This window comes from Vipera berus (assembly GCF_964194415.1).
Source record: "Vipera berus genome assembly, chromosome: Z".
Classification (NCBI taxonomy): domain Eukaryota; kingdom Metazoa; phylum Chordata; class Lepidosauria; order Squamata; family Viperidae; genus Vipera; species Vipera berus.
Genome location: NC_138205.1, coordinates 105,866,410 through 105,881,831, shown reverse-complemented (window position 1 = coordinate 105,881,831; position 15,422 = coordinate 105,866,410). Strand labels below are relative to the sequence as shown.

Here is a 15,422-nt window from a genome sequence, read left to right as displayed (position 1 = left end):
GAATGTAAGATCCATGAATCAAGGAAATCTGGACGTGGTCAAACAAGAGATGACAAGACTGAACATCGACATCTTAGGTATCAGCAAACTAAAATGGACAGGAATGGGTGAATTTAATTCAGATGACCATCTGGTATACTACTGCGGGCAAGAATCCCTCAGAAGAAATGGAGTAGCCTTCATAGTCAATAAAAGAGTAGGAAAAACAATACTGGGATACAATCCTCAAAATGACAGAATGATCTCAGTTCGAATCCAAGCCAAACCATTCAATATCACAGTAGTTCAAGTCTATACCTCAACCACCAGTGCTGAAGAGAATGAAATTGACCGGTTCTGTGAAGCCCTACAGCACCTTATAGAACTAACACCAAAAAATGAGGAAAGGAGGGAAGCGAAAGGCAAGGGAGAAAAACAAAGGTACGCCCAATTGAATGCAGAATTCCAGAGAATAGCTAGAAGAGATAAGAATGCCTTCTTAAATGAACAGCACAAAGAAATAGAAGAAAACAGTAGAATAGGGAGGACCAGAGATCTTTTCAAGAAAATTGGAGAGATGAAGGGAACGTTTAATGCAAAAATGGGCATGATAAAGAACCAAAATGGCAGTGACCTAACAGAGGCAGAAGAGATTAAGAAGATGTGGCAAAATTACACAGAAGAACTATACAAGAATGTATAGTTACATTGTGATAATGACAATGAGATGGTCACTGACCTCGAGCCAGACATCCTAGAATGTGAAGTGAAGTGGGCCTTAGAAAAGCTGAGCAACAACAAAGCTAGTGGAGGTGACAGTATTCCAGATGAGCTATTCAAAATCTTTAAAAGACAATGCAGTAAAAGTGCTACACTCAATTTGCCAGCATATTTGGAAAACTCAACAGTGGCCACAGGATTGGAAAAGATCAGTTTACATTCCAATTCCAAAGAAAGGCAGTGCCAAAGAATGTTCAAACTATCGCACCATTGCACTCATTTCTCATGCTAGTAAAGTTATGCTTAAAATCCTACAAGCTAGACTCCAGCAGTATGTGGATCAAGAACTATCAGAAGTACAGGCAGGATTTCGAAGAGGCAGAGAAACTAGACATCAAATTGGCAACATACGCTGGATCATGGAGAAAGCTAGAGAGATCCAGAAAAACATCTACTTCTGCTTCATTGACTATGCCAAAGCCTTTGATTGTGTGGATCATAACAAACTGTGGCAAGTTCTTAAAGAGATGGGCGTGCCAGACCATCTTATTTGTCTCTTGAGAAACCTATATGTGGGCCAAGAAGCAACAGTGAGAACTGGACACGGAACCACTGATTGGTTCAAAATTCGGAAACGAGTCCGGCAAGGCTGTATACTGTCGTTTTGCCTATTTAACTTATATGCAGAACACATCATGAGAAAGGCAGGGCTAGATGAATCAAAAGTTGGAATTAAGATTGCCGGAAGAAATATCAACAACCTAAGATGTGCAGATGATACCACTCTAATGGCAGAAATTGAAGAAGAACTAAAGAGCCTCTTGTTGCGGGTGAAGAAGGAGAGTGCAAAAGTTGGGTTGAAACTTAACATTAAGAAAACCAAGATCATGGCTTCTGGCCCTCTCAATTCCTGGTAAATAGATGGAGAAGAAATAGAGGTAGTGACAGATTTTATTTTCCTGGGCTCCAAGATCACTGCAGATGGGGACTGTAGCCAAGAAATTAAAAGACGCTTGCTCCTGGGGAGGAAAGCCATGGCAAATCTAGACAGCACACTAAAAAGCAGAGACATCACCCTGTCAACAAAAGTGTGTATAGTCAAGGCTATGGTCTTCTCAGTTGCAATGTATGGCAGTGAAAGCTGGACCATAAAAAAGGCTGAGCGCCAAAGAATTGAGACCTTTGAACTATGGTGCTGGAGAAGACTCCTGTGAGTCCCGTGGACTGCAAGGCGATCAAACCAGTCAGTGCTAGAGGAGATCAACCCTGACTGCTCTTTAGAAGGCCAGATCCTGAAGCTAAAACTCAAATACTTTGGCCACCTAATGAGAAGGAAGGACTCACTGGAGAAGAGCCTAATGCTGGGAAAGATTGAGGGCAATAGAAGAAGGGGACGACAGAGAATGAGGTGGCTGGATGGAGTGACTGAAGCAGTAGGCGTGAGCTTAAGTGGACTCCAGAAGGAGGAATGTTGTCCATAGGGTCGCAATGAGTCAGACACGACTTCGCAGCTAACAACAACAATTCTTGCTGATAGACTGCAAATAATTTTGCAACAATTTATTCATGAGGATCAGTACGAGTTTTTATAAAAGACAGTTAAAGGACAATGTTAGAAATGAATTAGACATTTTGGAATAATATGGAACAACATAATAAAAACAAGCTGCATTTTTAGATGCAGAGAAGGACTTTGTCAATTTAAAAGGGGTTTCTTATTCAAGGGTTTGGAAGATATGAATTTTGCAGAACACACACACACACACACACACACACACACACAATATATATATATATTTACTGTTATAACCAGGGCCAAAAATACCTATTTTATGGAACATACATTGGATATAAAAAATCTACATATCACTGTTGTAATGCAAGGCTTTTGGAGATGAAAAAAAAATCAGACCAAGCAAAATCGTAACAATTTTTTTTCAATTGTTAATATAACTGTACAAGAAAAACAAACTAAAATATTTTAGGAGAGAAAAATAACAATAAAAATATACAATAACATGGTTGCATAAGGTGGAAAAATTTTTGAAGTGATTTATCTTGGTCTGATTATTTTACACCTCAATAATCTGGCATTTTAACAGGAGTATATAGATTTGTATCCACTGTACTTGATCTTTTAGCAAATACTGAAAGTTATTCTGTATATAGCCTATTGTGAGTGATAGGATACCTTGGTTAATTACCATTTGAAATTTCTGATTTTATAGTATTAGAATGTTATAGATTTTTATGGTGCGCCATAGATCTTTGATTTGAATACTTGTGTTGCATTTAATTTGTGCATCACAAATATTCTCATGATTGTGGGGGGAAGGAGAGTGAGAGAGAGAAATCTGCTGTTTATAGGCATCAGATGCTTATGATTTTTTCATAATTGTTTCATGCATATAGAATAAACTTAGCTGAGAAAGTTAAGCTGTAGGCAAATTGAAAATCTTTTGAAATTTTAAGTCTATGAACCATATAAGGTATTTATGGAGCATTTCCGATCTGATTGCCAGTGAATATTATTTCCAGTTCTTTTGTTTCTCTAGTCCCTATATGCTCTAGCAAAGTGTTAGATTTTTCTAGAAAGGGGGTTAAATGGTTTCACTCTGTTGTGCTTATTTTTCACTGTTCTGCTCTCTGGGTAGAAATCCGTTTAAAATAGCAAGAGTGGCAAAACTCTGGTGTAGCAGCTGAATATAGTTCAGCTCAAGAAATTGAATAGATGTTAATAACTACCGGTAAATGGTGAATGAGAATGTGCCTCAAGGAAGCACTGAAGTTTTACCTCTTTCCTTTTTTTCTTCCTAGTTCAAATGTGGGAAATTTGCAGGATGGAAAATCTAAGTAATGAGAAGATGCATGCTTAGAATTGTAACTTCTTTCTAAATTGCTGATCAGTGTAATGATAGCTGATCTAATGCCGCATAAAAAGGAATATTAAAACCAGATTCTGTAATTTCTTGTTTTCATGTAGCTTGTATGTATGGATTGTAATCAATAGTAAATATTTTCAGTAGAAAAAGTGCCACTTCCTACATCAACATTCCTCTCAAAATGGCTCATGTTTCAAGGAATGTCAGCTTCTTTTATTTTTCTAGTAACATGCCCTGCTACTTGACACCTTCAAGAAGAATTTTCATATGCTGTTATTACTTTCTGTCCTCCATGTGCATATTTAGCCAATAGATTTATTTAGTGTACTTATTTAAAAATACGTAAAACTCTATCAATATTTGGGAATTTGGGTTCCATGTAAAGCTAAATAAACCAGAAAGGAATAAATACAATACAACCCCCCCCCCAATAAACTCAAAAACATGATAAACATAATTTGAGGCTGGAAATAAACTTTTATGTGACATCACACTCTTGCAAGCTTCTACTAATTAATCTACACATTTGCTTGTAGAAAGAAAATTGTGTGAAGTTGTACTCTTTGTCAAACTTTCTCATTGCCTGATTTGAATATCTTTCTCATTTTAGAAGTCTTATTATTTATGACAATTTTTAGTGTATGATCATGAAAGGGTTGTAACATTTTAAACCATGAATGTTGGGCATCCATCATGAAGGTGTTGTTTGGAATTCAATTACATGATATAAATTAAATCATTGTATTAAATGCAATTTAACTTTGAGTTAATGCTATGAGAATGATCAGTGAGATAATGAAAAATGTATCATAACATTTGGATGCTATGCTAAAGGTTATACTTGATCTGAAATGGATTTCTTCAGCCTAATATTTTCCACATATGTTTGAATTATAGCTCCGTTTCATTCTTGGGGCATAGTGAGGTGACTCCTTTCATCATGACATGCCCAATTTTCATCTTCAGTGAGGTGCATGCTTTTTCATACTGCATCAATAAAAGTACTGTATATTGTTGCCTTGTATGCAAAATAAGTGCATTTAAGTAATGGAAAATCTAGTCCTTTGCATTGGCTATGTTCATACAAAACAATAAGCCATTGAATATACCCAACCCAGGTTGAAACTAGCCAGTGCTAGATTTTGTGCAATTGCAGTGCTAAATTTGTAACTAATAACGGTTGAAAACCAGTTTGCTCTAGTGGCTAAGGCACCCAAGTTAGAAATCAGGAGATTGTGAGTTGTAATCACACTTCAGGCATAAAAGCCAGTTGGATTAGTTTGAGCCAGTTAATATTCTTCAGCTCAGATCACCTCACAGAGGTGAAGAAAGGGCTATTATATTCACCACATTATTTATTAAAATTATAAAGACAGGAAGTAAATATATAAATATGTATGTAATATAAACTCTGCCCCTGGATCTGCTCTTCTGTTTTCTATAGTCTGCTGCTCTAACATAAAGTTGATATGGAGTAGGTAGCAGTATGGACAATGCTTATAGACCATAACTCAGCTGTCAATGCATGAAAATACTCAGAAGTCTCCATGCTTCTTTTCAGTTTGTTATTTAAGTCAAAATGATAAGAAATTTAATCCAAGTGAAAAAAGTTAAGACTTTTTTTTTAAAGAACTCTGCATTTTCATATTGTCTCTGTGCATGTCAGTTAAGAAGCTTTGGACATCATAAGCTATCAGAGTTGCTTACAGGTTTTACTACAACATAAGAGCAGATGTCAAATCTTCTGCCTCAGCCCTTTAGCTGTTTGTCTCTTTCTGTTGTGGCTGCTAAAAGTTTAGCTATCTTCGAAGAGACACTTTCCAGCATTCTAACATATGAACACTTTATACAGTACCATTTTTCAACAGCATTGTATTGTTTCGAAGATCTTTAATAATATATATAGCTGATCTAAGAGTCTTCTATGTGAGAGATCTGTTTTACAATAGAATTTCACTCATAATAAATCTATGAGATCTATGTGTCCCAAACTGAAATGTAGTTTAGATCACAATTACTCACTACAATTATCACTACTTGAATGCTGCACTACAGGTTAGACATAAGGGGGAAAAACCCAAGATCCTTTTGGAGAGGGGATATTACAAAGCATTCTGGACTAAAAGGGGTCAAGTTAATAGTTGGTCAGTCTGAGTAGATAGGATTGCACAATCCAAATACTTTATTGAAGTGCTGTCACTGCAGTTTAATGCTTGATTGACCCTCAAGTCCCAAAACAAGGCAGTAAAGAGAGGACAGAAAAATTGCATTTCTTTGGCCCCCTTGCCTTATTGCAATTTTAGTGAGGATGATAATGTTATGATCTGAAGCCAAACAGATTAAAATCAGAAGGTAACATGAATATGAATCATGATGAAAAATAAAATCAGGAACACAGATAAAGTAGGACATTTGTTTCTGACTAATACTATACATGAGGAAATATGAATACATCTCTTACTTATAGGTTAAAAATCTAAACTGTTAATCTATTACTTGCACGTAGCTTAAAATAGACCAGTTCAACAATTTTGGAGATTATTCATAATTTCCTAAAAGTAAATATTCCAGAGTGAAAAGTAGATCATTCTCCTTTGGCTTTGTACTTTTCATACAGCTGTAAAACAGTGCTATTCTAATAGACATTTAGTGGTGGTTGGACTGACTTTTTTGTTTTGATTGGATTTTAACTTGAATTATATTTTTAACCTGTTTTTAATTGGACATGTTTTAATTCTTAAGAATTTTTAATGTATTTTGTTGTTGTAAACTGTAAGGAAGTTATTACTCTGGATGTGGGAAATCAACTCCTACCACCAACAGAAATCAAGCACATCTGTTTATGGTGGTCCACACATGGACAGATATAAGTTCTTCATTCTTATTCTAAAATACAATTTAGCTATGGGGGAAAGTCTAAGAACAAGAAACATTTTACCCTTTTCTTTCACATTATTGTATATTGTATGCATCTATCATTTAAGTGATAAATGGTATAGTAAAGAGTGAAAACCTGAAACATTGCTGTTTAAGGGTATTGTTCAATTATTTTCTTATAGAAGTTACATCACCCTTTGATTTCTTAATAACTCTGTAGTGATTAATTCTTAGAATAATAAGGTTGGAAGAGACCTTGAAGGTCTTCTAGTCCAAGCCCCTACACCATTCCAGACTTTCTTTTGGACTTGATGGGACAGATACACAGGATCACAAAAAGAACAATAATAGAGCTGGAAGGGACCCCAGGTGTCCTTCAGTCCAACACCCCATCCAAGCTGGAGACCATATATAATTTAAGACAAACTGCTGTCCAATATCTTAAAAATCCTGAGTGATAAAGCACCGACAATTTCTGGAGGCAAGCCATTCCACTAGTTATTTTTTCTTACTGTCAGAAAATGTCTCCTTAGTTCTAGGTTGCTTCTCTTCTTGATTAGTTTTTATCCATTGCTTCTTATCCTGCTTTCAGGTGATTTGGAGAATAGGTTGACCCCCTCTTCTTTGTGGCAGCCTCTCAAATATTGGAACACTGCTATTATGTCACCTCTAATCCTAGACATGATCAATTCCTGCAACTGTTCTTCATATGTTTTAGCCTCCAATTCTACAATCATCTTTGTTGCTTTTCTTTGCAATCTTTCTAGATTCTCAACATCTTTTTCATATTATAGCAACCAAAATTGGATTCCAAATGTGGTCTTACCAAGGCATTATAAAGTGGTAGTAACACTTCATGTGATCTTGATTCTATCCCTCTGTTAATGCAGCCTAGGACTGCATTGGTATTTTGAGTAGCTGCAGCACACTGCTGGCTCATATTTAAGTGGTTGTCCACTAGGACTCCGAGATCCCTCTCATAGTTACTTCTATTGAGTTGTTTTTTAGTTATTGCTTTAGTGGTTTCATCCTCAGACCAATAGCTTATTTACTGGCTCCGTGTTTAGTGAAATGAAGCTCATTTTAAAATGAGTAATTATAGCAGTTTTATTTACATGTTGACTTTGTTAATTTGCTGATTTCCTAGGCTAGTTTTCATTTTTTAAAAACTGTTTCTAATAATCATAGAAAGATACAGAATAAAGCCCACCATGAAAAGAGAGATGCTAGGGAGAGTTAATGGCTCAGGAAGACTAACATTGACATGGATTTTAAGAGACAGTTACAGCATAATAGAATGTGATTACTTATATAGAAGACATGTTGTTTCACAAAAGAAAAGACCAACTGCAAGAAGGCTACCTTTTTGTCACTGCCAAATGATAATCTACAGGTTATGGTACAGAGAGCACTACATCCTTGAAGAATATGGATACTCAGGAACATAGTTCAAATCATTCTTTAGGATATGGTTCTGAATGGTTAATACCACTCTTTATGAATTAAAGAATTACCTACTCTGGAAACTCTTGCATTGCCTCTGAAGGAACAGGAAATTTGGAAATACATCCCTGAACCTTTCATTATTATTAGAGAGCAATGGTGGTCCTAGTAGCAGCAGACGTAAACTGTTGGAAAATACTTTTGAAAATTAAGACAAAACAAGCCAGGTTCACATGCTCAAATCAACAGTTTCTAAATACAACTGAGAACTGAATGTGGTTCATCATCATCATCTTTTTACAATCCTTCACTTCTTGCTTCAACTGCAGCCTGGATTATTTAACTTTGAGGTATTGAGAGTTTAGCTCTTGGATTTCTAGGTAGGTCTTTCTGCTTCATGAAACAATAAGAAAAATGTGCAACTTAAGCCTGACATTGTTTTGTTTACATTTTATCTTTTTTTTAACAAGAAAGTTACTGAAGATTTAGTTTCATTTGTAGGCAATTAAACCAATCTAGCCTCTAGGACAGAGGTCCCCGACTTCTTGGGAGCCAGGGATCAGTTCCATGGAAAGAGGTTTTTCCACGGACCGGAGGATGCATGTTTTTGTGTGCTGCCGGTATCCTGCAGATGGGGCTTTACTTCTTTGTGCGGACCGATTGTTGGCATGCTGCAGCCCGCTACTGATCCACAGACTGGGGGTTGGGGACCCCTGCTCTAGGATATCCTCTATTACTATTCCAACTCGAACTTATTACTTTCTGTTTTTGTTACCCTGCATTAGTTAACTTTTATGAATACAGCTAGTCCTCAGCTTAAGACCACAATTGAGCCCAACTGTGAGACAATAATTGTGAATTTTGCCCCATTTTATGAGCTTTCTTGCCACAGTTGTTAAGTGAATCACTGCAGTTATTAACTTAATGTTATTAACTTAATGTTTTTAAGGGAATCTGGCTTCCCCCATTGACTTTGCTTGTCAGAAGGTTGTGAAAGGTGATTGCATAACCCAGGACACTGCAACCATCATAAATACATGTCAGTTGCCAAGTGTCTGAATTTTGATCATGTGACCATGGGGAAACTGCAACGGTCGTAATTGTGAAAAACAGCATTAAGTCACTTTCTCAGGCTGTTGTAACTTTGAACAGTCCCTAAACAAACTGTTGTAAGTCAAGGATTACCTGTACTGTATCTTTTTTATTTGAGCATGATTGATTTGATACTTGATTTCTAGCATCAAAATGCAATTTGATACTTAAGGATTCTGAGAATTTTAATAACAAAACCAAACATTTTATTAAACATTGTTTATCTGCCAGCATTTGGGGAGGAATATAAATCAAATTCTATGCCTATCTCAAAGGGAAATTAAAGAAACATTCATTGTATTGTTAACTAATCTATTTTTGAAGCATACTATTCATATGAAATGAAATTACATGGTTTTTATATGCTTCTTTTGGAATTATGTGTTTTAGGTTGTTCATCTAAAAGGCAAGAATGAAAAAGCTATATCTCAAAAAACTAGTGTAGAATAAAATTCACATTATAACTATATCATTGGCAGATTCAGCTTGCTCTTCATCCTAATATGAGGTATTGTTGAGTACAACTTACAATATTAGTGGTAATCACCTGGAGATAAAGGTAAAGGTTCCCCCGCACATGCGTGCTAGTCGTTTCCGACTCTAGGGGCCGGTGCTCATCTCCGTTTCAAAGCCGAAGAGCCAGCGCTTGTCCGAGGACGTCTTCCGTGGTCATGTGGCCGGCATGACTAGACGCCAAAGGCGCACGGAACGCTGTTACCTTCCCACCGTAGTGGTCCCTATTTTTCTACTTGCATTTTTACGTGCTTTCAAACTGCTAGGTTGGCAGAAGCTGGGACGAGTAACAGGCGCTCACTCTGTTACGCGGCACTCAGGATTCGACCCGCCAAACTGCCGACCTTCTGATCGACAAGCTCAGCGTCCTAACCCGCTGAGCCACCGCGTCCCCACCTGGAGATATAAATGTCAAAAATGAAACAAGCATAAAGAAGAAAAAGTCTCTTTTTATTCTGCATCAACTTTTTCTCAATATCTTAGAGCAGATTAATGCTGCTCTTATTTTTGCAAAGAGAAGAGAGAGAATAGACTAACAGGCAAACTAATTATGATTATCTTGATATAAGTTGCCAAGATAATTTTAAATATTTGTATTTTTATTACGGTCTCTCTTACATTTAAACTATATTGTCTGCACTGTACATAGCACAGCGTTTCTCCGTGCCCTGCCAGATCATACTGCTTCTTTGCATTATATCCACATCATGTTGTATGGTGATGGAATTAGTCCAAGAAAGATTGCAAGAAAAGAAATTTGAAAATAAATCCATGAACATTGTCCATGAGAAACTTATTCAGTTCCCTGTCTTCCACAAAAGTCTTCAACTAGCATCAGAATGATATATCTAAAGGGTGAAGCAATTGCTTCTCAAAAAGCAGATGCTAAAGTTTTATTGAGGTCACTGTGTGTGTCAAAATATGTATTAGCTGGGTTTTGTACTGCAATTGATTCTTAGAAAATTTTCAGAAATCTTATTACTAAATCATATTTGAGAATGGAAAATAATATGGATAGAGCTTAGTAATTTTTACAGTCAGACATCAAGTTGAAGAAGTTTGCACTATCATTTCTGTAATATAGTGGTGGGATGCTTTTGTTTGTTAGTTTGAACTTTTGGTGAATTTTCAAACAAAATGAAGAAATTTGAGCAATTGATGACACCAGTCAAAGGCCTGCATTACGTACTTATCCTGCTCACCAAAATGCAAATTTCATTCTACAATAGATTTCAAAATGTCAACTTATTTTGCATACTCTGATACTTGTTTTGTAAGTTGGTATTTCATTGTTAAAATGAAATTGCTACAGCACATTAGCCTGTATAGGATAGATAGTCTGTAGGTTATGCCCATTTATTTGGTGAACTAAATACTGGTATTTGCAACTGGTCCTCAGAGTTCTGGCTATCACAGTGGCCACAGATTTCCATCATTCTATACCATAAATCAGTGGGAAAGCTGTCAGGAAGTCAGAAGTCACAATCACATGGGGCCTTCAACATTAAGCATGGTCCTTGGTTAACCGCAGTCACTCGGACTTCTTGAACTGCTACTGCTAAACAACACAGTCAGATTACGATTGTGTCACTTAGGGACAGCAATTTCAGTCCTTATTGCTGTAGTAAGCTGAGGACTACCTATAAAAACAATGATTTACTGCAGATTTCCTGACTTATTTTGGTTCTTTAAAAAGACCAATGATGGATAATATATGTATATAGGAAATACAAAAACACACACACAAATGCCCAAACTTTTTAAATTGACATATGAATGTCCAAATGTTATGTATAAGACACATGCACTTTGGTTGTGATTCTTAACATACAGAAATTGCAAAATAGCGATCTTGTCCATGAAAATTTATGCCGTACCTTGGAATCTATCTAGGAATATCAATTACATCAAACAAGTAAAAAGTTAGAGAGAAATGCAATATCCCTAAAGCTGGGCCAGCTGGAATGGTCAAATACTGATGGCCTTTCTAGAAATCAATAGTAGCAATCATATGTATTTCTGAGGGAATAATGGCAGCAGTTGAGAAGACCTCTTGGTCTTTTTGGGTGATATTTTCCATAAGAGCAATAGAGAATCTGCTCTCCCTGATATTATTGGTGGATTGGCGTGAGGCAAGACCAGGAGACAGCAGGCACGGTTCTCAGGTGTTTATTAAGGGGAAGCACCGGCTTAAAAACACCGCCGGGACTCCCTGCTATTTATACACAAACTTGTACAAGCGATAACCAATAACAGTGCGGTGTTCTCCCGCCGCGTGGCAGCGGCCAATCAGGTGCGGCTAGCTGTTGACAGCTGCGAGCTGTCAACGAGCTGCGCCTTTGACCAGCTGGTAACATTTGACAGCTTGGTCGCTACTGCACATGCGCAGCCCCCGGCAACCTGACAGCTGTCATTGACCTGCGCCTGCGCAGCCGCTTTGACAGCTGTCATAGTCAGCCGGTCGCCGTGCCTGCGTGGTGGTGAGCAGCAGTCCGTTTGACAGCTGTCAGCGGGCTGCCGCGTTTTCTCCTCGCGAACTTGTGAGAGATGGGAACTTGTTTAAGCACACAACAGTAACTGTTTAATACACAACAATTGGATAGGCAGATAAAACTGGGAATGGCAATCCCACTTTGCTACAAATATTTGAACAATAACAAAGAAATGGCCCAACATGTCTATAATATCACAATTTAAATGTTATTTAAAATATAGCATAAATAGAGGAAAAAACTGTCATGTACATTAAAACAAAATATTTCAGTTAAGATTTATCAATTACTGTATTTCTTAATCCAAAGCCACATTTTTCTGTATATGTAATTGCAGTTAATTCAAAATTTTAGATTGTAAAAACATTTATAAAATCACAAGTAGGGTCAGTGCTTTTTTTGTAAAAGAAAAAGGTGCCGGAACTCACACGTCATACAACCCGCCTTGCCTACCCTACAAGGTTCCATCCAAAAAAGGTGCCGGAACTCCGTTCTGAGCGTTCTATGAGAAAAAAAGCCCTGAGTAGGGTGTTTGTTCTTTTCCAGCGTTCAATTCTCTGTTGTTTATTTTTCTTTTCTTAATCTATTGATCCGTTTGACAAAAAAAGCATCCATGAAAGAGACTAAAACAAAATAAATTGATGACATCAGCAAGTATTGCAGGCCCAATTGGCAAAAGAAAGCTCAGGATCATATTGGTTGGAAACATGCAGAAAGGCCTTCATCCTGAAGTGGATAGTTCAGGAGTAAGCAACCTTGGCTCTTTTATGATTCATGGACTTCAACTCCCAGAATTCCTGAGCCAGTCCACGAGTCATAAAAGAGCCAAGGTTGTCTACCCCTGGGATAGACAATGGCTAAAGTGATATTGATGATGATGAAGAAGAAGAAAAAGAAGAATCTATGTGATGAAGGAAATAAGAGTTTGGCATCTGTTTCTAAATATTTCAAAAAGACTGAAAATTAACATCAAATCTATGTTTTTCTTTTTCTCCCTCCAGGAAGACATGGATCACAATTATTACACTTCAAGGACATATGGCCCATTTGATTCTTCCAGCCGTGATTTGTGGGTAAACATTGATAAAATGGAAAAAGATAAGGTGAAGATTCATGGAATACTCTCCAATACTCACCGACAAGCTGCAGTAAGACATTTGATATATATTCCAGTTTAATTCTTTTTGCTAATACTTGAATTACCTCTTTGTTAAACATCATTGATGTCATGTCATAACATAACATAGCACGTAATCAGAAATATTAATCAATCAATCTATAATTCAAATCTGGAAAGCCCTATCTGATTTTTGTCTTTTTTTTTGTAAGAAGAAATGGTCCCATTTTATATACATATAGGAAAATAAGTTCTTTTTTTACTCAGATGAGCTTCTGAATTTCTTTATTAAAAATGCAGAAAGATTACAAAATGTTTTGAAAGCAATAAATAGTCTCAGTGACATACAAGTTAGTGGTTGCTTTGCCCTTGCATTTGTTTGACAGATGAATTATAGTCCAAATTGACTAGCTTAACTGCCATATTTAGAACTAGAAAGAAACAGCCCTGTGTTTATCCTTTACATTTGTATGAGCTGAATTTCTGAGCACTATTAAATCCTTGTCAAAATATTATTGTTTTGAGTTGTTGATATTTGTCAAATGAGAGAGAGGTGACAGATGTAATTTTATTTCCATATCAAAATATGTCTTGGCTAATTCTGATCTTACAGAAAATTCTTGTGTAGGGATATTAACTAAGCTTCTGATTTACATATATAATTCAGTGCCCCGTGACTGCCAAACAGAATTCCTATCATTTTTCCACGTATTGAAAGCCACCAGAAAAATCAAGATTAGTCCTAAAGGGATATAAATTCAGTAGCAGAAATGACAATTCAGTTGATATACTGAATTGATTCAAGCTCTCTCACTTGAGAAGCACTTGGGCATTTTGGAGAAAGAAGTCAGATCATTTGAAGGGATAGTTCACTGATACTAAATATTCAGAAAATATAAGAAGTTGAAAGAAATGGAGGATGACTAAATAGAAAGAAATAAGGCACTTATATTTCTGCCCTTGGTTGGGTTAAAACATGTCATTTTTGCAAGGTCAGTAGATTCAGCAACCACATGTCATGCTGAGAAAAGTAATAGAAAAGACTCTAGAATGTGGAAAGAGAGAGATAATTAATATATTCTCCAGATTTAGGCACTATAATTGATAAAAATTATTTTTCTCAGACTATTATAAAAATAGCTGTAAAGGGATTAAGAAGATGGAATCAGAGGTCCCAGGTAAAAGAATAAATCTGATATAGCACAAAATATTTTGTGAGATATCTAGATATGATGGGTTATATGGTAAGAGAAAGTCAACAGTTTCACAGAAACTGGCATGGCTTTTTGGCTAAGATGGAATATAGATTGGAAAAGAGATTCTGGACAAAGAAGTTATATGTTTCTGTAGTTGCTATTTTTTTGTTTAAGAAAAATAATATCAGGAATATCAGAATTCCTGGTGTTAAATTATTAAACTGAAATATGCCATGCAAAAAAGAGCCTTGGTGGAGCAGTAGGCTAATGCCTCCTTAAGTAATACCAGCTGCCTGCAATTAGTGCAGGTTCACATCCCACCAGGCTCAAGGTTGACTCAGCCTTCCATCCTTCCGAGGTAGGTAAAATGAGGACCCAGATTGTTGGGGGCAATAAGCTGACTTTGTAATAATGCCGCTTAGGGGGGGCAAAAGCCCTAATAAGCAGGCATATACATAGAATGAAGGCTATTGCTAAGCACATTGGTTTGTGCTTAAAATTGTAAGCCGCCCTGAGTCTTCGGAGAAGGGTGGGATATAAATGGGATTAAAAAAAAACAGATTAGTTGCAGGTTTTCAGGTACAAACCTTTCTGATAATGATGATAATGATAATGGTGACATGGGCAGTCTTGGTGATGTTATCTGGGAAGAGTTCGATCCTGTGACTCCGGAAGATGTGGACAGGATCATGAGGAGGCTGAGCTCCACCACGTGGTTATTGGACCCGTGCCCCTCCTGGCTGGTTTATGCGGCTCGGGAGAGGACATGAGGCTGGCTCCGAGCAGTGATAACTGTTTCTTTGAGTGAGGGTAGCTTTCCTGCCGCCTTGAAGGAGGCGGTGGTGAGACCCCTCCTCAAGAAGCCTATCCTGGACCCGGCTATTTTGAACAACTATCGTCCGGTCTCCAACCTTCGCTTTCTGGCGAAGGTTGTTGAGAGCGTGGTGGCACATCAGCTCCCTCTGTTCCTGGAGGGAGCTGATTATCTTGACCCGTACCAATCGGGCTTCAGGCCCGGGTACAGCACGGAGACGGCATTGGTCGTGCTGGTGAATGATCTCTGGCGGGCTCGGGACAGGGGTTGCTCCTCTGTCCTAGTCCTATTAGACCT

General features: G+C 37.2%; 1 protein-coding gene across 1 annotated transcript in view; it reads left to right on the top strand.

Annotated features, from left to right (window-relative positions):
• PLXDC2 (plexin domain containing 2) overlaps positions 1-15,422 on the top strand; it is a gene marked incomplete at both ends in the record, with an annotated part of 302,364 nt that overhangs the window by 198,498 nt on the left and 88,444 nt on the right. Inside the window, one exon of the mRNA XM_081343300.1 lies at positions 13,000-13,146. Coding sequence (XP_081199426.1) covers positions 13,000-13,146 — 147 coding nt within the window. The remainder of the gene's footprint in view (positions 1-12,999; positions 13,147-15,422) is intronic.